The sequence below is a fragment of the Durio zibethinus genome, chromosome 11 (assembly GCF_047325235.1).
Source record: "Durio zibethinus cultivar Kanyao isolate XHJ-2024 chromosome 11, ASM4732523v1, whole genome shotgun sequence".
NCBI classification, from domain to species: Eukaryota; Viridiplantae; Streptophyta; class Magnoliopsida; order Malvales; family Malvaceae; genus Durio; species Durio zibethinus.
In genome coordinates, this window is record NC_143172.1 from 7,877,730 (window position 1) to 7,900,987 (window position 23,258).

Below are 23,258 nucleotides of genomic sequence, written 5' to 3' on the forward strand. Positions count from 1 at the left end.
ATTATCCAAATAAGAGTTACATATATCATTTTCTTTCTTTTAAAAAATGTTTTTTCTTTTTATTTGTTTTTTTCTTTATTAATATTTATTCAAACATAGCGAAAAAACTAAATTTTTTTATGATACGGATGCTAATCTCTAAAATGGATGAAAAAATTACAAAATGAGATAACTGATCATAAATATTTATAAGTTAACATTATAATACAAAATAATTAGTGAAATAAATCATTCATATACAAAATTGATAAAAAAAAATTAAAGTTGTTTTCGTCATCCAACATATAATGTAAATTTTAGCACAAAAATATGTACAATCAATTGACACTAAATGTATACAAAATAAAATTTTAAAACTATATATTTATCAATAAAAGTGAAATAAATGTACAATAACTAAATGTTATTTTCATAATATTTTAGATAATAAATTTTATAATGAATAATAGTTCATACAATTCAAGATTAAGAATATAAGTTTTATTAATATTAACATAATTTAAGATCATTGTAAATTTTTTTTTTGTGCAATGTATATATATTTTAAATTTACATATGATAATTAATTGTAATTATCATTTGATATCATAGCACACTAGGGTCATAAATGTAAATTTAATTTCTTCTTTACTAATTTAAGATGCTGTCATTTCCTTTTATTTTATTAATTATATTTTACTTTGACACCAAAAACAATTATTTTTATTAAACAGTTATTTTTAAAAATTCCCTCAAATAAAGTCTTAAAAAACAAAAAAAAAAAAAGATAAATTTATTATATGGATGGCTGGATTTTATAAGGTAATTTTATGTATTTTATTAAATGTACATATAATATATTTTGTCTATACATATCATAATTTTATATCTAATTAAACATTAAGGTAAGAAAGTAATTATATTTATTAATTGATAAAAGTTAAAAATTTTATATTTTTTTACTAAATATAAGAAAAAATATTAAAATAAATTAACCATCAAGCATAATCGTTAAATATACATATGTAACTTAATTCTTTAGGGTTATTGACTACATTTTTTTATTAAATATACATATAATATGTTTTTTTTGCATATATTATAATTTTATATTTAATTAAATATTAAGATAAAAAAAGTAATTATATATTTTTATTAATTTAAAATATAATAAATATTAATTATTTATTTTTGTCATAACATTACTTAATAAATAATTTTATCTTAATATCCTACTTTGTAATTTTCTTAAAAGAGGAGTCACCCTGCAGATGATAACCTTTTGTGTTTAAAATAATATAAAAAAAGGAAAGAAAAAGAGAAATAAAACAAATTTGAAAGGATGAACTGTTGACGCGTGGAGCTGAGGGAAGGTCAATATTTGATCAAAATGAGTAAGACTAATATTTTGGATAGTACTTGTGTCACAGGTCGAGACTTAAGCTTCGAATTTGTACGGTTTTGAGATCCGAACATTCATCCTTTCGGCGTTTCAGATCAATTTTCCGTCACGGTTCACACCCTTGTGAGGTATTGTCCACTCTGGCCCCTCTGACCTCATAGTTTTGTCTTACAAAAGGCGCCTCACAAGACGGAGGTGGTGTGAACCCTTTTATACCATAGTGACCCTCCTATTATGTTCGATGTGAGATTCAGGACTCTTCCTTTGGTCTGTGACATTCTTCTACCCAATCTCGTGACGTTCTCATCACGGAGGCCGGTTACCCTGTCTACCTCCCTTGAGGTGCTTGGCGTGGATCGAACGGTTTAGGGCTGGCTCTGATACCACTTATCACGGGTGGAGACTTAAGCTTCGAACCCACGCGGCTCCGGGACCCGGGCATTCACCCTTCCGGCGTCCCAGATCAACCTTCCACCACAGTTCACATCCTTGTGAGGTATTGTCCGCTCTGGCCCCTCTGACCTCACGGTTTTATCCTACAAAAGGCGTTTCACAAGGCGGAGGTGGTGTGAACCCTTTTATACCCCAGTAACCTTCCTATTATGTTTGATGTGAGATTTATGACTCTTCTTTTGATCCGTGACACTTAGAGCTGCAAATCAAATAAAAGTTCATAGGCAACCTGCAACAAAAATCACAACGTAACAAGAAATCCAAAACAAAACGCGAGAGAGAGAGAGGGAAGCTTCAAGCTTGAGGAAGTTAAATACAACGAGGTCAGATGAAGGGTTTTCGGGGTTTGGTTTAGGCATTGGAAAGTTGAAATTGGTTTTTTAGGTGAAAAGAGTCATCGGCCTCAAGTTTAAATCTCCGAAGTTTTAGGTTCTTTGGCAAAATCGAAAATAAAAGAGATCGAGAGGATTTGGGTCATGTTTTAGGAATTTTTATGCAGGCAAGTGACGGACGACGCTTATTGGTGGTGGTAGCTACGAAGGCGAATCGCCCAGGTTCTGAAAATGGAGGCTATCCGTGTTGGTTTCAAATTTGAAGAACTGGAGACAGATGGAAAAAGGAAGAAATGGAATAAAGAAAAGAAACTATCAAAATCTAATAAAAATTTCAAGAATTTTACTTTTTTTTTTGGCTTATTTAATTTTTTCCTAACATTTTAAATATTTTTTGAATTCGTTAAAACCAAGACAAGTTTAATAAACGTAAAATTTTATATAATTAATACTGAAACATCATAATTCCCCCATATAGGAAACATTAATTCCTTCTACAAAATTTAAAAATGTGTTTTTTAAAATAATTTTTAATTTTTAAAAATTAAAATTTTCATGTAATTAATTTCTTCCATCCCAATTGACATTTAAAAAAACCAATTTATTATAATACTATCTTGTTATCTCAGTAATGCACAAATTATTTTTATTTATTTAAATGTATTTAAATATATAAATTAATATTATTTAATCCTATAGATGTTCAATATATATGTAAACTACAAATAATATAATTAAGATATCAAAATATAATAAAATTAAAATTTTTAATTCAAAAATTCAAAAATTCAAAACATATAATACTGTTTGAAGAAAAATAAAATATCTAAAAAATTTATATATAAATAATATTATCAAGTACACCAACAAAATGTTAAATTCAAAACTAAAAGTTTATTACTTCAAATTAACTTTTTTCAATTTTAGTCATTTCCGTCTTATGTAATCTTTTTTGTATACTTGTAAGTTTATATAATTTTAAGATAAGTTTTATCTATTTAGAAAAGATAATGATTTTAAAAGTTTAAATAATATACGTGATAACTACTCACATGTATATTTTTTTCATGAGTTTTAATAATATTTTGATCTTTAATATTCATAAGATTTGCCAAATTAATTTTTATACTTATTTTAAACTTTACATTTGATGTAAAATTGTGTAAAAGTTTAAATGAAACATTTAAAATTTTATGTAATAATATTAAATTTTAAATAATTATTTTAAAATTTTATTATAAAAAAGTTTTAATGAGAAGATGTCAATTCTCCTTTATAGGATTTTAGTGTCAATTTCAAAGATAAAAGAATTTTTTTTTTTACTTTTACTGCTTCCGTTTCACTTCTAAGAAAAAACAATAATACTTAAAAGAATTAAATTACAAAAATTAATTTCAAATAAATAAACATGAATTTACTTTTATATAAAACAATTATGTTAGAATAGTACTGCATTTTAGTTATTTACCTTTATTTATAAATTAAAAAAAAGTACAACAAAATCAACAATTAAAAGCAAGCCTATACAGTTTTTTTCTAAATAAATAAATAAAACTACCGAACAATGCCTAAATAATTAAATCAATATTTTTTACCTTCAATTGTTAAAATATTTTTAAAAAAAATTTCTTGCTCTGCTCTAACATCCATAAATTATAAAAAAAATTTATAAAATCCATGTATACACTCTGAAACAAACAAAATATTCAAGTTTTCATAAAAATTTTAAAAACAAAAAAAAAAACATTGATTTTAACTTTTTAACATGTTAATACACATATTATAAAAAATATATAATAAAAATTTGTGCATTTATATATAAAAATGTTGTAAAAATATAATAAAAAAATTTATACATCTCATAGGTTAAAAAATAATTTCTTTGCAATCATAAAGGTTAAAAAAATAAAGAAATAGAATTAAGATTGAGAGTATAGTTAAAGAATAAATTATCTTCTAATGTATGTTATTCTTGATCTCTTTAAATTTAAAAATAATCAAATAATAAAGAATTATTACAAAATCTCTAAAAACAAAATATTTTAAAATTTCAAATTTAAAATGACATATATTTACATTATCAAGAAATCTATTCTGAAATATTACTACATTTAAGATTTTTAAATTTAAAAATTTTATATTTATATTATCAGAAAATATATTTTAAAATATAATATATCACTAATTAAATTGAAAAAGATATATATTTAGATTATTTGAATTTTTTTAAAAACAGTAATATATTTAAATTAGATTTTGTTACTAAAAACTTAAAAATAATTGAATTAAACTTCTACTTAAATTTGAAATTTGGATAATTAAATAATTTTTAAAATATATATATTTTTATAAATATCTTAAAATTAAAAAATATCTTACGCGTCATTTTTAGGAAAAAAATTTTAATAATTTTTTTATTTATCAAAAAAAGAAATCATTCACTTAAATTTTTACATAAGCAAATTTTATTAAATTTTTTCGTATGTTATAATATAATATTATATATGTTATATGATTTGCCAATAAAAATCAATAAATTACGTTTTTTCAAGTGTAAAAATTAAAATGGTATACAACTTAAAATTTGGGATTTGGATCCACCGGTGTAATTTACTCTAAAAATTAATTATACTAAGTAGTACTAATTTTCTTTCTTTTTCCTTACAATTATTATTTGTACAATCTTGTACAAGAGGACCAATGAAAAAACATGGATAAGCAAAGCAGTTTAGGGTGAGAAGTATTATCAGAGCATAAAAGTATATTCAAATGGAAATGATTGAGAAGTATATCTCATATTCCCATGCTAGATTCCACCACGTAACTTGCATTCCTACCCTTCCTTTTCTTTTTCTTAATAGTACTCTTTACTTAATTTTTTAGTGGCTGAAATCCCAATTCAAGCCAATAATCGACCACATTCATGGTTTATTATTACTTCCATAATTACTAGTAATATATTTATTTAGTCTTATCTTAATTTTAGCCACTCAATCAACAAATTAATAGCATGAGCAGAAATCAAAGTTTTATTGGACTTCTGTGAACAACTTTCTGTAGATTTTGTGTGGCAAAATTGATAGCCAACATCATTTACACTTTTTTAACTCCATCCAATGGCTAGAATTATTCCATCACATGCTAAGGGACCTTCGGAAAGCTCTGCATAATTTTTCATGAATCAATGTTAGAATTTCAATTTCAGTTCATGAAAAGTATCAAGAAACAAACAGAATTTCAGTGCTGAAGTGTTGCCTGATGATTCTGGAAGATGGTAGAGTGCAAGAATCATTGTGGCAGAGGTTCGGATGATTTCAGGCCATGAAGTTGTCTTTAGTCTTCCCGCACAAAAAGAGATCATGAAATTTGTAACTCAGCTTCATAATTAAAGCCACTAAGTAAGCAAACTTTAATATTTGATTTGATGAATATGGATGACTTTATTGACCTGAGTTGGTTTCAGTCTTGTTTTTGTTCTCGGCAAAAGATTATTGCCAAACGAGAATGCTGTTCCAAGTTTTTGATGGCAAGAGCTAGTAAAGAACCATTGGTTATGTGATTTCACAAGAGTCCAAAACATCTAATGATAGCTGTGAGATTGTGTTGTAAATTTCGTGTGTTTGGCTAATTATAACATTGTTTGCTATGATTATGATAAATTTAGAGAAACAGACATCATTTCAGGCAATCTCATGTGGCTTTTGCCATCCGTTTTGTCCAAACAAACCAGAGTTAGTGGATAAAACATAATTTATTTAACTGTCACCCGACAACACTTGAAATTTGTTTCATTTAACGAGTGACAATGAACCAAGTCATTAAGCACCCAAATTTCTTAAACGTGCTGTTGATTGATTGACAGTATTGTACTATCCAGATCAACCTGTTTGGCAAAATAAGGGATGACCGCCCTCCTTCCCTCACCATTGCTCAGGAAAGCAAAGTGCAAAGTGTAAACCATACATATTGGTATCAAGCATGTGCTGTCGCATTTAATTAATGCAGACACTTGTCACATTCTGGATTCCTTTATGTGGGGATGCAAGAAGGGAATCCATGTGTGCAACCTGGAGTACATGGAAGTGAAAAGTAAAGTACTTGTCTTCCACTTCAGGTAATCTTTCATCAGTCTTGAAATCACCATTGTATTTTGTTTTCAGCTAATTAGAGACGTTTGGTGGAAGCTGGCGGCCTTAGCATTTAGCTGAACTTGGGGGTTTGCCTAACTGATCATAGCTGTAACCTCGTTGAGGAAGTATATGGATGGTAATTCACATTGATGTCAGAAAATTATGATAGGCGCCAATACTTTTCATGCTTCTCTGCTTAAAAAAAAAAAAGAAAACCAATGATTGAACCAGCAAAATTAATATCCACGGCGAAACTAAACCTAAAATGTAAAAAGATTTGGCTGTGGCATAATCTACTACTTGGTAGCTGTACTTCCGCCTGATCCCAGAACACAAATCCCCTCTACAATTAATTACAGTAGCTCTTAGGCAAATAGGCGCAAACCTCAACCAGCGCGCAAGTTATTTAAGAGCCATAGCATGATACCTTTCTAGTCATGTCTCGTGGCTGTGGGTGATCGACGTTCTGCACTTTATTTTGAAGCAAAGCACTGCTTTCTTTGGCGCGTGCGCGTGTGTGTGTGATCTACCAAAATCAGTAACTGCGGTCTATGGTTTTCAGATATTTGTAGTTGGAAAGGACAGCAACAGCTTTATGGTAACCTGTACAAGAATCACAACGAGGAGCATCAATTCAGTCCTTAATCAATCATCAAGTAGGAATGACATATTGTCGACACGCTGACAAAACCCACCAATGTTGCATCTATTGAGTAATACTAATGATATTCACTTTGTTTTAGTCTGTTAATTTTTTTTTTTTATGATATAATACTATAGTGACTGTCATGTCATATAGGTAGCACTTAAATCTCAATTCATCTTGAGGATTTGCCCACCCCCAGGATTGGCATTAAAGAAAGGGATATTGCTCCAACAAATAGCTAGATCTTATTTTTTAATCGAATTTCCTACAGCAATCACTCGATCAACTGTGATTAATTTGTGTCTTTAAAAGAACTTTTTATATGATTAATTGGATGATCAACTGAATTAGTTGTGATTTATTTGGTGCCTACAAAGCTGATAAAGTCATATATATATATATATATATAGAGAGAGAGAGAGATAGAGAGAGAGAGAGAGATCATGAGGCATTGATTTCCAGAATAAATTAACAGCATGAGCACTGGTAGTGAGTTTCATTGGATAACCTTTGATCATTACTTCTGCATTATATTCTTTGAATGATCAAATCAATCTTATATCTCAATATGGCCTCCTTCTAACAAAATTTCGAGCAAGAAGATTGTTTTAACCTATTAAGGTTTTTTTTGAGGTTTCTACTCAACCATTAATTCATCACTCATGTCAAATGGTTTGTTTTGTTGCATAATTTCATTCAATAGGTTGGTGCTTGAAAATGAATCCATGATTTTTATTTTTTGATCAACACATAACCAAATATTCCAATTTAAGGGCCATCTAAAATTCACTCAGATGTGGAACACATGGCTTTTTCGGAACACAAAGCTAAACATCAAATGCAACTTATTGATGTTAAAAAAAAAAAAAAATAAGCGAAGAGAAATAATAAAAAAATTTAGTTGTGAGATGTGAAAAATACTTTTTAAAGGTAATTATATCTTTAGAATACAACAAAACTTCAAACTCTCTAATCAGAACTAGTAAAAATAATTATACTAAAAATTTTATTTATAATGAATAAACAAATATAAATTTTTATTCAAATGGTTATGACTTTTTGTATAATCATAATTTTTTTTGGGTAAAAAATTAATCATGACTTTTATGAATAATAATTTATTTATATTCAAACAGTTATGATCATTTGTCATATAATAATTATTTCTGTTCAAACATAATTATTTAAAATATGAATAAAATTAATACAAAAATTAATTTTAATCATCAATAATTAAATTTTCTATCCAATGTGAAATGCATCACATTCTAAATTACCAATAATTCCTCATTAGTTTAGAATTTGGTGCTTAATCTTTAACCTTTAACATAAATAAATATTAAAAATACAAGAAGCTATTTTCTCGATTTAAACATTCAATTAACGTATATATCTTAAAATTATAACGAAGTTGATGGTGTTCGCAAATTAAACATCAATTCCTAGTGTCAAAATTGAAGCTATAACACATATAATACCTATTTATTTTTCTGTCAAAAGTTTATAACCACTTCAACATTATCATGGTTATGTGCTTATCTTGTTTATAAATATTTACAAAAGAAGTCTTAATTGTTTCTGTTAAAGCTGCATCACATTTATGTTTGTATAAGAAGAGTTTCCATTATGTTTTCATTGCTTTAGACATTTAAAACTCCATTAATAATATAAAAACTCATCCTCCACACGTAATAGATCACACTAATTTTAAATTTTAAATGAATTTTATTAGTACTTAACAGATACATAACAATAACTTATTTTTACCTATCAAACTTTGTAATTAGAGGTTATTAATTCAAAATTGGGTTCCTTTTATTAGTATCTGATAGTAAGGGTTTAAATCCATTCTACTTGTAGTACTATTAACAAAATATTTTGGAATTCAATTTTTTTTATGATAATTATCCCTACATGATATTCAATCTTTAATATAATTATTTCAGGTTAATATATCCAAAATTTTTATTTTACATATCATTTATATGCTTTAGACATTGTTGCCTCATTCTTGTCATTTTAAAAAATAGTTTGTTTTGGTTGTAGCCACAACTTTATACTTATAAATTTCAATCATTCTATTTTCATACTTTTATATATTTTTAATACAATTATATTTCTAGTACAATTGATCATTTTAGTCATTTTAAGATTTTTAAGGACTTTTTTATGATTTTACTTTAATAAGTGTACTAAACTTATTAGCTTATATAATTTCTCATAAAATTATATTAAAATCTTACAACATTATGGTGGTAATTTTTATTTGTTTTGATTCTTATTACCCCCACCATGTGAAAGTATGCATTCTTTTATTAAAAAATGTCTCATTCAATTATCAAGATATCATATACACTTAATCAAATTATCATTTTATTTATCTTTTTACTATTTTATGATTTTTTTTAAGTAAGAAGCCTCCACATCCACTCTTAGTGAAAGATAATTAGCAAATATTCTATATTTTAATATTTCTTTTCCATAAAAGTTTAAAAACTTTTATATTTTAACTCAATATAAAAGTTTGCATCAGTAAGCAGATTTCAAATATAATAATACTTCTATAATCTCCTTTTAAGATTTTTTATGTCAATTCATAAATAGTTATATGAATCTATTTCATCATAGACACTATTAATAATTTTTATTACCATAAACAAAATTATTTCCATCACCCAAATCGATCAAATAACATTCATTTGGCTATTATAAAAGTTTTTATATTCACAAGATCTTTGAATCACTCATGGCTTCCAAAGTAAATATACTTTAAAATTTTCACTATATTTTAAAACTTTTAATAAAACCATAGATGATAAATCATTTGTATAATCCATAAATTAGACCATTTACATAACAAAAATTACCACAATATGATTAAGATTGTGGCATCAATTTTGACTTATGACTATTCTAAGCCAATCATAATAATCCACATCATACCTACAAATCATGTAGATTTTACTATTAAAATATCTCATTTATAGTGATGACTTTTAGTGACAACCAACTATCTTAAATGTTATCATGAGTTTTCAATGCATATATTAACTGCCTAATAGCCAATTCAAAGTTCATGAATATTGAATCCTATAAACTTGATTTCAAAATATTATGAGAATTTTATTTCTTCATCATTGTGCCGCCTAAGTATATATCTCTATTATTTACCATTTTTAATTAGTTATAACATTTTTAGATATATAATAAATTCAAACTTTACTCATAAAACCAATATGCCTATATACAATAAGAGTCTATAGTATATTTAACTCTAATTTCAAATACTTTTCAATCACTTTGTGATTAATATGTTCATATCTAAATCACCATGTCAATGCTAGTTATAAAATATGAATCCAAAGAATCATTTTCATAAAATAGCATAAACAATAATTATAATATGAGTTCTACTCATATTTCATGCAAAAACTCAGGATGAATTTGTATTGGTTAAATCATTGATTGGTTAACTCTAACGTTTATGGCTTTCACAAGCCAATATTATTATATAAGCCTATATGTTAATATGGTGTATAACCAACTACATCTTTGCCATTATCATGAAACTATTGAAAACCACAGAAGCTTGTGCCCTTTTTATTTTAATAGCCTACAAAAGGCCATTTTTTCAAGTACAAGAAGCAAAAATGTTTTCATTGTTTTTAACCAATAATGTATTAATTGGATGATGGCATTCTATCTCTATAGTCCATATCTTTCTTATATGTATAAGAAAGAAAATTTCATCCATTCATTTCATTTTTGTAATATATGGTAAATTGTACAAATGTATTTCATGCCATCACAAAATGTAATTAAACACATACATGTACTGGTGCCCTTGGTATATTGAATTTGCATGTTTTTTTCTAATTTATAAACATAGCTAATTAGACATTGATGAGCATCCTTTAAAATGCTAGTAACCAACAAATACTTTAATATTTTTAATGACATGCTTTTTCTATTAATCAATCATCTAATTAGCATAAATTGTTGGCCAAAATTTAGTTAATGATACTAACATAAAATTTACAAAATATATGGATACATAGATTTACATACTTAATGTATTTTATATTACCACTAGCCACAATTCTTCATGAAATTGTATATTCATTGGATATAATAACTTGCATTAACTTATTATATTATAAATTCAACCAATTTATAAATGCTATTGGCCAAAGGCCTTTATTGGAACTCCGAGCACCATTAAAAGCCTTAGGCTTAAGGTTCCAAACCTCTGGTCTCCCCTTACGCTCTCAAACCTGTCGAAAGAATTTTGAATAACTCATTATAATAATAAGCTACAATCGGAGAAAAAAGCCTATCTATAAAGTGTTCTGTGAAAGGGGCACCACTATGTTAAAGGCAGTATAGATTGTAAATAATTTTGGGTGTTTTGGTCTAATTCATGAGATAGCCGAAGATTATCTTGATGATTCATTTTACCTTATTATATTATTATATGTTTTCTATGTGCATCTGAGATCATATATCTTTTGATGATAGCTAATAAATACCTTAGGATTGGTATCCTATCAAGTACAATTGTAATGATTTGCTTTGGGTTTTTTGGGCTATGCAAAAATGCCGGCTAACTTATTTTCTTTCCATAAAAGATATGCTTATAGCTTTCTTTTTTGTCTTTCTTTCAGTTCTTGTCCTCAACTACCGAAAAAGCCTAAAGTTAAAAACCAATTCCCAATTGAAAACCCCGAGTTCCCAATATGAAGCCACCTTCTTCACCCCAACATACTCATAACTCCTTACTTCATAGTTTATTGAGCTAAGGGATAGTTGCCACCTCAATCATCAACGGGAATAATATTTTAGAACCAAGACCTTTATAAACTTTATAGTTATAATAGTTTGATATTTTCTTTTAAACAAGCATTTCTTTAATCTCTTATCTTTTGTAAGCCAATTTTACCAATCATAGTTATACAGTAGAAACATTTATATTCCAAATTCTTGAGTTTATTTATCTTACTTATTTTGACCATCAAACACAAATTAAGTTGTACCTTAATTTTTTTCTTTATGGTTTACACAACTCAATTTTATAAGCCATTGTATTCTTAAACAATGGGTTATTTCTAATTTTTTTCCCAATGATATAGAATCATAAATTACATACTTGGTTTATATAGCAATAAACTTTTCTTTTCTTGGCTTGCAAAGAAAGATGAACAACGAGAGGCTTAAATTGATGAAAAATTCATTCCCATGCCACATATAATGCCATATTCAAGGCATGCCTCTTTTCTTGATTAAATTCCAGTGGTAGATCATAATTCTGTCATTTGCTTTTATCAACAGCCTTTAATTAAAATTTCTTATAAACTTGTGAAAATAAAACCTTAAGATTTTTAGAACTTAGGGTTTAGAAAAATCATGAGAAATTGAAGAAAGGCTTCAAGATGTGTAATGATACCATTTTCCTTAAGGTTTATTCTTCCCCACCTCTTGATTAATTGATATACAAAAGAGTTATTGGTGATAAACCTCAAAAATAGAATGAAGTCCAATGATTGACAAAATATAACAAGGCTACAAAAGATTCATAACCAAAGCTAGCAAGTAATCCATCTCTATTTTATACTTATGACCATTTAATGATATGATCAAGAAAATCCACATATAATATATTATAAAATCATGAATCATAAATTAAATAATTTAATTTAGAATCAAAAGATTAAAAGAATAGTCAATAAAGAAAGCAAAATTCAATGAGAGTCAAGGTTTTTTATGAATTATTAATCATCAATTCTTTTAATTGGATATAAAAACTAGAAAGATAATAACAAAAAACATATCTCGTATTTTATTTCACTAAGAAACTATTTGGATAATTGAAGCTTTCCATGCTTGTTTTAGAAGTCGATTTTGTCAACTTTGCTAATTTCTTTTCCTTTTATTTTCTTTATGTGAAATATAATGGCATAATTGCCTTTAAATTATTAAAAAAATAAACAAGAGAAAAGAAATAATAGTAAAAAAAAATTAGTTTTGAGGCGTGAATAACACTTTCTTAAAGGTAATTATACTTTTAGGATATAATAAAATCTCAAATTCTCCAATAAGTAATAAAAATAGTTATACTAAAATAGTTATTTGTAATGAATGAACAGAAATAATTGTTTATAATGAATAAACAAACATAAATTTCTATTTAAATGGTTATGACTTTTTTGTATAATCATAACTTTTAGGAATAATAATCTATTTATATTCAAACAGTTATGACTATTTATCATATAATAATTATTTTTTATTAAACATAATTATTTAAAATATGAATAAACTTAATACAAAAATTAAATTTTATTAATTAATAATTAAATATTTTTATCCAACGTGAGATATACCATATTTTAAACTATCAATAATTAAAACAAACACAATATAATTTTTATTGTTTACCTCTATAAAAGAGAAGGCTGGACACATTTTAAGTCTTGGAAAATGACTCCCTACCAAGAATATCTGACCTAAGCTGCATTGGACACAGAAGAAGCTGGGATTCTAGCAAAGATTCTCCATATGCTTTTAGATTAAGAGCAACTTTAACTTAATAGCTGGTATGAAATGATTTAGCCAACCAGGAAAAATGGGAGGAAAAGGAAGAGAACAGGAAGAATATGATACCGAAGAAGTGGTTTTTTTTTTTTTTTTGGGTCAATCTCTAGCATATAGTACAAACAAAAATCAATATCAAATTAATTATTCTCCTCACTTTCCAATTAAATGTAATGGATTCCCTCTCTCAAAGAGCATAAAGGTTCAAAGTTCATGTTGGTTAACCTTTTTTCCAGGTGATCTTATCCTGACAAAGAACGTGCCAAATTACTTGGAACATTCTGTGTTAAAATCTAGATCCACTATCAACGTATTATAGAACTAAGGAAGCGAATAACATAGTTATAAGCAATGAGATATTAGACCTATGATATGTTGGAAGAAGCCACTTTCATTGGCAAAAATTTAAGCATGATTGGACCTTAATATTGGTCGCACTTTGATCAAGTTTGGAATTCTGACATTAATATATTATATAAGAGATTTTTTTTTTTTGGGTACATCTGTCATTATATGGTTGAATGAAAATGAAGTGCATACTTGTCATGAACAAAATGAAAAATGGATTTTTAGTCTATAAAATTTGTAACACCAAGATCTTAACTAATAAAGAATAATTTCTTGGAGATTTGCGATTTAGAATCAGACAGAAACAATTTTCCAAACAAATAAATTTAATTAAGTTCAGAGATTCTTTTAATAGATAAGTAAAGATATGAAATTTAATTCAATATAATTTAGTTCTAGCATAAAATCGTTCCCTTTTGAAATAGTGGCTTTGGTTATGGTGGTGGAGGACCTACCAAAGAATCCAAAATATATAAAAGACATCAAATCCTCTTTCCGCATCTTAGTTGTGGCCTGCATAAGGTCCAGACACCACAAGTTGGAATTGGACTTTAAAGACAGTCGTCCGTTATACGTCCATGTCCACAAACTCTTTTTTGCCCATTTCGTTTTGGACGATTTCTGTTGCCTAACTATTCATTTTGGAGAGGTGGGCCAATGTTGGCCTCTCATGATTCGTCAATTACAATAAAACATGTGGATAACTTTCATTTAATTTAATGTTGAATTTACAAAGTTGTTCTGTTTTTTCTTGATGTGAAAGTGAAACACCAAGTGAATGGATATGTAAAACATCAAAATGCTGGTTGAATAAGCCAATTAAAAAGGCCTTCTCATATATAATATTCAATAATCCAACATACCAAAAAGTTACAAAAGCTTCGAGGGGACAATGGCCGCACTGGTTTCTCAGGGCGACTACCACTGATTCAAACCAGTAAATGTGAAGGCTACAAATTGCTTCACATTAAAAAGGAAAGCGGAAAAAAAAAAAAGAAAGGGTCTTGGAGCCTGAGCTTAAACATGACAACTAACTGATTTATCATTTACAAAAGCCGGATGGATACACAATAGTTTTGAAAAAAAAACCCCTAAAGTGATCCATCCATTTTAAGACCCTTTTCCACTGTTATTTCAGTACATATATATAAACCGCTGACATGACCCAAAGATCTACTTGAAGAAGGGATCCTACGATTTCTTCCATTTTGCCAGACGTAAAAGGAAAGCCAAGACTTCTGATGGATCACGCAAGGAGTACCAAGCTATGGTATCTTTTGGAATGGAAGAAACAATGATGGGAAACCCTTCCCTTCTACCTGCTATGACCTGAAATAATAAAGAAAAAGTGTCGAATAGACAGAGAATCAAAGAAAACAAGATTCATTTTGTATATACCTTGAATGCATCTTCATCAGTTCGATCATCTCCAATGTACAATGGGAGAACATCTTTGGCATTGCTAAATCCTAAAGTGTCCAGCAAATAATTCAGGGCATCACCTTTGTTCCACTCTATTGATGGCCGGACTTCTAAAACCTTTACAATATCAATTACACACACAAATTTCAGAAGGATGCTATCTAGGACAAAAGTTTTTCACATCATTCTACAAAACACAAACTTTGGGAATTAAGATAATCATTTATCCTACCATTTTACCCTCCGTCAGACGAAACTGAGGACGATTTTCAACTAGAGATTTCACTTTCTCCTTTAAAATTTCATGGTCCTGCATATGAACATTCAGTTCTACAAGAAATTAATTAAATCATTACTACTTTAGAGTTAAATCTAATTAATAATGAAATGAACCTAGAATTTAGCTTAATTGACTCATGTAACCACCTTCATAAGATAATATATCCTGTAGACTTGGAATTCAAATCTCAGCATTTGCAACCTCTTTCCATATATTTATCTTTTTGTTTAAAATTTACCTGAGGTGGAACTTGCCGATAATGCACGGAGATGCAAAATCTGTTATCCTCAATCCTAGCACCTTGTATTTCTCTAATTTTGTCTTCCAACTCTATGGTTATCTGTCATAAACAAATAACTTATTTATGTGAATACATACACAATTAGTGGAAAAGCCTAATGCAGTCCACTGAAAGACCAACATTTCCTGTGCAAAGTGAGCTTACATCTTGAATTGCAGGTAAAAATAACTTAGCAGGTTGAAAGGCGCCTTCATTCCCCTATTGAATCCAAGAAGAAACCGACCTTGTAAAAAATTGATCTCTAAAAGCATACTTTTGCCAGCTTAATTTATAGGGTTAACTAGAAAAAGCAAACAACCTTTTTATCACAGGACTTCACTGCTCGAGGTGGTGCCATTATGTCCAATCCATGACTCCCAGCATAATAAACATTATTCAACTGTACAAACTCTTTAACCTGAATCAAAGATAAGCTTGACACCATTAGCTTAGCTTCATAAACTAGGCAATAAACCAGTTGTAATAGTTTTCAAAAGTGACTTAATTGGCCACAGTTCATTGATTCATTTTACCTTATCTCGGCCCCTACCACTGATTATAGATGTTGGAAAATACTTTGCAACTTCACGAACTGCCGCACGCATCTAAAATTAAGAAATTGTAAGGTACATTAAAATCATGATTAACAGATGATTTTGTCTGGTGAAATGGTGGAGATTTATGTGCATGCAGTGCAAACGTAAGATTAAATGGCTAATAATATACCAATCGCTACCTCAGCAGACAAGAAGGCCGTATCAGGGTCTTCAACAATTGGTGACAGAGTGCCGTCATAATCTAAAAACACGACGACCTTTTTGCCCTTAGCTTCTTTCATTATGGAATCAAATGAGTTCAAAGCAGATGGGTGCTTCACCTGATAGTACAAGAGTCATAGACAAATAAGAATATGCACAGCCAAAGCCAACAGAGAATTTAAACGCATGTTATGGCATGCAATGTGATATAATGAGCATGGAAATACTCAAATAGATGCAAGAGTAGTGAATTACCAGCCATGAAGCATAGACTACAACATCAGGTGGGATTAATACCCTCCCTGTCACAGAGCCATGATTGGCACCATCATCATTATCATCACTATCTGGATCCGAGAAAGGTTTCACTTTCAGCTTATTGGAATGTGATATTTGAAATCCCATTGTCTGGTTAAACTTTGCCAAGTTTCTCTTGATCATCTGATTGAGAAGAAAAGAGAAATTAACAACTTCATTAGAAAACCATAAATGATCATCTGATAAAAAAGAAAACAGATGAAATCATAACTATGACTAATTATATGGCAAAAACTGAACTATTCCACAGCATACCTGTAGTAATTCTTGTGAGTTGTTAGAGGTTTGATTACCTGAACGACACAGTTGATTAGTAAAAATTGATCATCATAGAAGAACAAAATGAAAATCTTCTAACAGACATTCATCAGTAGAGCTATAAACATTTGGTGAAACGTATTGCTAGTATTCTAACTACCATTAACGAAATCCTTCAAACTTCAATGTACCCAAAGAGCAAAAATGGGCTTTGTTCTCAAAGATCTGTCCAATAGTACGTACTCACTCTCCTCGATTCTCAAAAGAGAAAAGAAGAAAATCCTTCACCCACTAGATTGCCTACTTCCTATCACATATCGCTATATATAGACACAAATACTTCATAATCAAGCAAAACAGATGTGTATCCAACCTTTATGCAAAACAAAAAAGTAAAACAAATAACATGCACAAAAGCTTTCCTTTTTCCTTTTGTGTATGGAAAAAAAATTCACCAAATTAACAAAAAGGTAAGTTCTAAATTAATCTAGTCAAAGCTTAACCAATAAAAATAAACATGAATGATGGTCCAATGAGAAATTCCAAACCCAAGATAAAAGAGCCTCACAATAGATGTTTCTTTTTTTTTTTTTTTAACAAAAGCATGAAAATAAAAAAGAAATTGTAATTGTTGAAATTTACTGACAAAAATAATTATCAATTAATTTTGGATTTGACTAAACAAATACTTTGAAAGTTAAACCATGAAACCTTAGCAGGTAAAAAAAAAAACTTAAACCTTAATGAAACGATTTAATGATTTATTGACTACAACAGCCGAGAGCATATCTAGTCTCAATAATTGATGGTGGAATATAATAGTAGTTTTTCTTCTTTTTTTTTTTTTGAAAAGATGGTAGTATATTTATCCAAAAATCCCCGCTTAGTGCATAAAAATATGGTTATTTTTTCACGCTTTTTCTCTTTTAATAATGGTGGGGTTGCACTCCTTAATTTACAGAGTAACACATAATTAATTTGTTGCCCCCACATTCTTTTAAATTGCTTATTTGGTTAGGTCAAACAATTTGATTACTCAAAAAGCTCTTAATATTACTACTACAATATATATATATATATATATATGCTCCATAATTTTCAACTAAATTTTCTGTTTGTTTAGGAGAGAAAAGCAGGTCAAAAATTTTTCAAGTCTAAACTTAGAAGTTGGTGGTTTACTATAGCACATAAACCTGAAACAATTAAATTAAGAGCAAAATCATTTCAAGTGATAGGCCTTTTTTTTTTTCCAAATTTTTCAAGTGATAGTTGAATCATTTAAAAATTATTTGGTTAAAATATTTTAAAAAATCTTAGAATTATTTTAATTTTTTAAATAAATTTTTACTCAAAATAAATTTTTATTTTAAATCAAAGATATTTAATTTATATTAAGAATTTATTTAAATATAAATTAACAGTTTTAAAATTTTATTTAAATAAAAATTCAAAGTTGATAATTTATTTAAATATAATAAAAATATAAAAATTTACCTAAATAAAATAATAAACAAGAGAGATTTTTAATTATTTTACCCAAATTAATTATAAGGAGAGCTTTCATTTTCAACATGTTGATATGATGTTAGTCCTTTTCGCGATTGAAATTCGCTAGCAATGTAGCAAAACTCTTTACTTATTTTTTCTAGGCCACTTTGATGGACAAACAATAATCTTACAATTGTTTTAAAAGTATAATAGTGAGCATTAAAAAAAAAAAAAGCATAATAGTGGGCTTGCTCTCTAGAATGGATGGTTTAAGAAATGTCATTGTCTAGTTGAAAAGCTCCTGTCAAAAGAAAGTACATTTAGAACAAGAAGAAAACAAAACAAGGGCAACATGATTTATCAGATAAGTTGATTTGATGAGTGGACATTGCATGGCTCATGCCTAATGGAAAGGGTTCGTCTCACTAGAGTTGCCATCTGATTCAGCTGACACTGACATTGGCAGCTGATAGCTACGGCTGATAGTCTACCAAAAGTTCAAACAAACATGAAAAGAGAGAGGGAAAAAACAACAATTTATAGGGTAAATTCAATTTGGCTCAACTCTTCAACTAGCCTCTTTGTTTTTGCCTCATTCCAACTGCTGCCGCCAAGTGAATTAGAATATGGTAAAGTTCTAGTCATGAAGAATTGATTATGTAGTGATCAAGGGCATATGGGAAGAGAGAAAACAAAAAAAACACGCATGTATCTTGGGTTTTATCGTTTAACCATGAAAACCACTAGAAAAATAAAAGAAAATGCAGCAAGCCAGTCATTGTTAGCGTAAAAATGAAAATCCCAAATGGTGATCATCTAATGTTGTTCAAGGTTAATTTCTTAATTTTAACGGTGGAAGTTAGAGCTCTATTCCAGATAGTAATTGACATGATTTTATGTAGATATTGTTTAATAGACACATTCCTTTATATTTTCTTCAAAGGCTCCTAAGTCCTAAAGGTTTTGAAGAAATGCCTGATTGCTTCCTAAAAAGCTACAAGCTGCAACTCATCAAAGAAGAGAAACGCCAAGCATGTCTGATTCTAATTAAGAGCAGAAATCAATAATCAGTTGACACGCTAGCTACATTAGTTAAAAGATTTAAATATCTTATCATATGGCCTGATCTATAATTGCCATGAAACAGTACTTTTCCTTTCATGAAAGGTTCTTTTGGTCGCCTCCTCCTAAGTTCTAACACTGGTTTTGTAGCTCCAGTGAGCATGCGCCAGATGGAAGATATTTGATGGTTTTTGACACTTTTCCATCACCTTTTCTGTTCACGCGACAAGCCAAAAACCAACACAAGTTTATCTGACATTTAAAGCTGATTTGATGTAGAAAAGAACACTTTATTTGCATACACAAAACCAAAAACTAATTATCGAGCGATCGATCTCCTTATTCTTTTCTTTATCATAATTAATTTGTTCCCTGGCATCCACTAACTCAAAGACAAAGAAGTACCCCAACATGCTCATCAATCCTCATCAGCAGTGCAGCCAAACACCATTGTTACAGTACTGGTGCCTACCCATAACCAAACCCAATAAACAAAAGCTCCTCAACATGATGACACTTTCCAAAAATACACATGTATCCAATGCAGCCAGGAATTGACATGTCCTCTTATTTATTTCTTTACACTCTTTATTTCTATATTTTAAAAGAAAAACAAGAATACTTTTTGAACCTACTGTTGAGGTGTGAATAGGGAAAAAAAAAACATGAACATTATTTTAAATACAGAAGCAGCAGGACGTCGGGTGTTTAAGGTGGACACGTCGAGACACGGTTTAGAATAAGTAGAAAAAAGTCCTTTGGAACCAAACATTAACGCTAGAAAGAAACTGCCTGGAACTGCAATTTGAATGATTTAATTATAGCACATATATTTAAAAGAAAAACGAGAATACTTTTTGAACCTACTATTGAGGTGTGAACAGAGAAAAAACAAAACATGAACATTATTTTAAGTACAGAAGCAGCAGGACGTCGGGTGTTTAAGGTGGACACGTCGAGACACGGTTTAGAATAAGTAGAAAAAAGTCCTTTGGAGCCAAATATTAACGCTAGAAAGAAACTGCCTGGAACTGCAATTTGAATGATTTAATTTAGCATATATATTTATAAGAAGTGAGTAAAACTAAAAAGTCTTGCGATTAAGAAATGTTTAAGGCACTGATAGGAAGTAAATTAATTGCGAAAGCAACCACTGCATGGCCTCGTTTGTGACACCTTTCTGACTTCTGACTTGTGTGTTAAGCTAACCATCGATCCCATGTTCACACCTAATTATATATTAAGAATGAATATAAACTATAGTAAGGCTGGACCCTCGTTAGATTACCTAAATCTTAGTAAGAGACACAGGTTAATATTAAAAGTACATTTCTTTTTGATATATGGAGAAGTTGATTCTAAATTCTCAACCTAGAAACGCTGATTGTTTTCCTTCTGCTTTTTCTTTTTAGTTGGTAGATACATAGAAAAGCAAAAGCAACGGATTTTTTATTGCTCTTGACTAAATTGGAATAAAGCTTCTACGGTATTGCAACAAAAAAATTCAAGACACGATGTCTTGAGGTCTAAAACTCAAAATCGTCAATGATAGGGCGACGAGATGAATTATAGAACCAAAGATCGTATATATATATATATATATATATATATATATATATATATAAAAGCCTATACCTTATATAATATATGGGACAAAGTACCAACCTTTTGTTGTTCTTGGGGGGGGGTTTTCAAATTCGACCTCTCCGCTCTAGAGCCGATTCAAATATCAATTTATTTGCCCACTTCAGAAACATATGAACGAAAATGTCTTAAAAAGATAAACTGTAACCTCTCCTCAAAAAGTAGTCACACAAGAAATCTTATACTAGTATCATATAAAAAAGCGCATATTAACCGAAAACCCTTAAAACATAATGTCAATAAAAAACATGGTTTCTTTTTTTCTTTTTTTTTTTTCATTTTGCTTTCTAATAAAATTTTGTAAAAAAGAAATCCATCAAAAAATTCTTTACAAATTCACCATGAAAAAAATTTTAAAACAACAATGAATAGTAAAAACTATTATAAATTCGTATAATTGACAAAAGCTTAATCATCAAAAGATTTATTGTATTAAATGATCTAAAAACTGGAATGTGGAAAACCAAAATTATTGTTTTCCTCAATAGAATTGCATATAGAAATGTAGACAAAAAAAACGACTCATCACTATCGAAACATACCTCTAACCGTTTTTCAGGTAGAGGTCGTTTCTTTGAAAAGTTGATTTTCTCGGCGGGCCTACGCCGTTCCTCCTTTTACCCCACCACTTTTTCTAAATCTACAAGACTTTTGTAAAACTGGTCTGGTCGGTGGAACCTACAATCTGAATCCTACACGTGGCACATCCTATGGTCAACATACTCACGTGTCAGTCTCTCTACGGCTGATCAAAACCAGGTAATTGAGGCTTGTATCAAAGAGACAATGAAGTTTATGTCGACCGATGGCCCTTTGGGCCTAGACAATCATCGGACTTACAAGAGATACGTGTACGGCTTACAAGCAGTTTGTTTCGTTTCTTGAATTGGGAAAGAAGAAAACACTTGAGGCACGGGGGACTAACGCGCGAATCAGTCGCGTGCGTCAGCGGGATTCCTAGGGGGATCTTTTCGAATGTCAACAAACGAACACCAACCGCTTTTTCGCTTTGTTCGCTGCATTTTCGGCTAAATTGCGCCGAAAATTTAATACTTTAAAACGTAAAAGAGAGATACCATAACAATATCGAAACATTCAATGCTAAAATTCGAAGTACAGAAAGATCTAAAAACCAAAAATAAAAAATGCGTGAAAGAGAAAGAGAAAAAAAAAAAAACAATGAAGAAAAACGACATTTTTTTGTTTGTAAAAAGATTAAAAAAAAGCATTCAGATAATACATATTAAAATGAAATTAATGGCAAAGAAAATACTTACCAAAATTTAAGTCGTTTGTTGATGGTTATTAGCAGACACAGTTGAAAGTGGTGAATCCCACGAAGCAGAAAATGAGCAGAGGTTTGAAAGTAGAAACCGAAAACCCAAAAAAGGAAAAAAAGAAAGGGCAGCTTTGGCACGAAAGGATTAAAATTAAGGAGGGAACGAGGTAGGAAAATAAAGAGAGGATGAAGCGTGACAGAGGACGGAGGAGTCTTTATTTATAGAGAGAGAGAGAGAGGGACGGGGTTTAAGGAAATTTTTTTATATTTGTTTTTGGAAGATTTGTCAGGTCATTTACTCGTTTCTGCATTAAAACTTCCTAGAATTTACCAGTTTTGATGTTTGCTGGGGTTGCCTCGGTATGACCAAACCAGTCCGGTTTTTTTAATTGAAAATTTATGTTTCTAAAATACGTATGTCTTTTGGGCAAAAAAAAAAAAAAAAACATACGTATGTCTTTGCCAAAAATCATCTCAGTTTATCACGTTTATTATAAATGAATTTATTTGATGATTTTTCTGACGGATGTTTGTGAGATACTTATTAAAGGCTAATTAAGTTATTGATTGAATTTCAATACATTAGAA

General features: G+C 29.2%; 1 protein-coding gene across 2 annotated transcripts; it reads right to left on the minus strand.

Annotated features, from left to right (window-relative positions):
- Nucleotides 1–14,687: 14,687 nt before the first annotated feature.
- LOC111289902 (putative trehalose-phosphate phosphatase 2) lies at nucleotides 14,688–23,023 on the minus strand. Of its 2 annotated transcripts, none has more exons than XM_089767934.1 (11): nucleotides 22,669–23,023; nucleotides 17,195–17,232; nucleotides 16,877–17,062; nucleotides 16,600–16,740; nucleotides 16,397–16,468; nucleotides 16,183–16,281; nucleotides 16,029–16,082; nucleotides 15,822–15,923; nucleotides 15,536–15,613; nucleotides 15,280–15,420; nucleotides 14,688–15,210 (listed from the first exon to the last, which is right to left on the minus strand). In XM_089767934.1, the coding sequence occupies exons 3-11, from the start codon at nucleotides 17,060–17,062 to the stop codon at nucleotides 15,073–15,075; spliced, it is 1,011 nt and encodes a 336-aa protein (XP_089624060.1). In that variant the 5' UTR covers nucleotides 17,195–17,232; nucleotides 22,669–23,023; the 3' UTR covers nucleotides 14,688–15,072. The 2 variants fall into 2 exon arrangements, with proteins under 2 accessions (XP_089624060.1, XP_089624061.1); XM_089767935.1 differs by lacking the exon at nucleotides 22,669–23,023 and adding an exon at nucleotides 17,358–17,497.
- Between the last annotated feature and the right edge of the window lie 235 nt (nucleotides 23,024–23,258).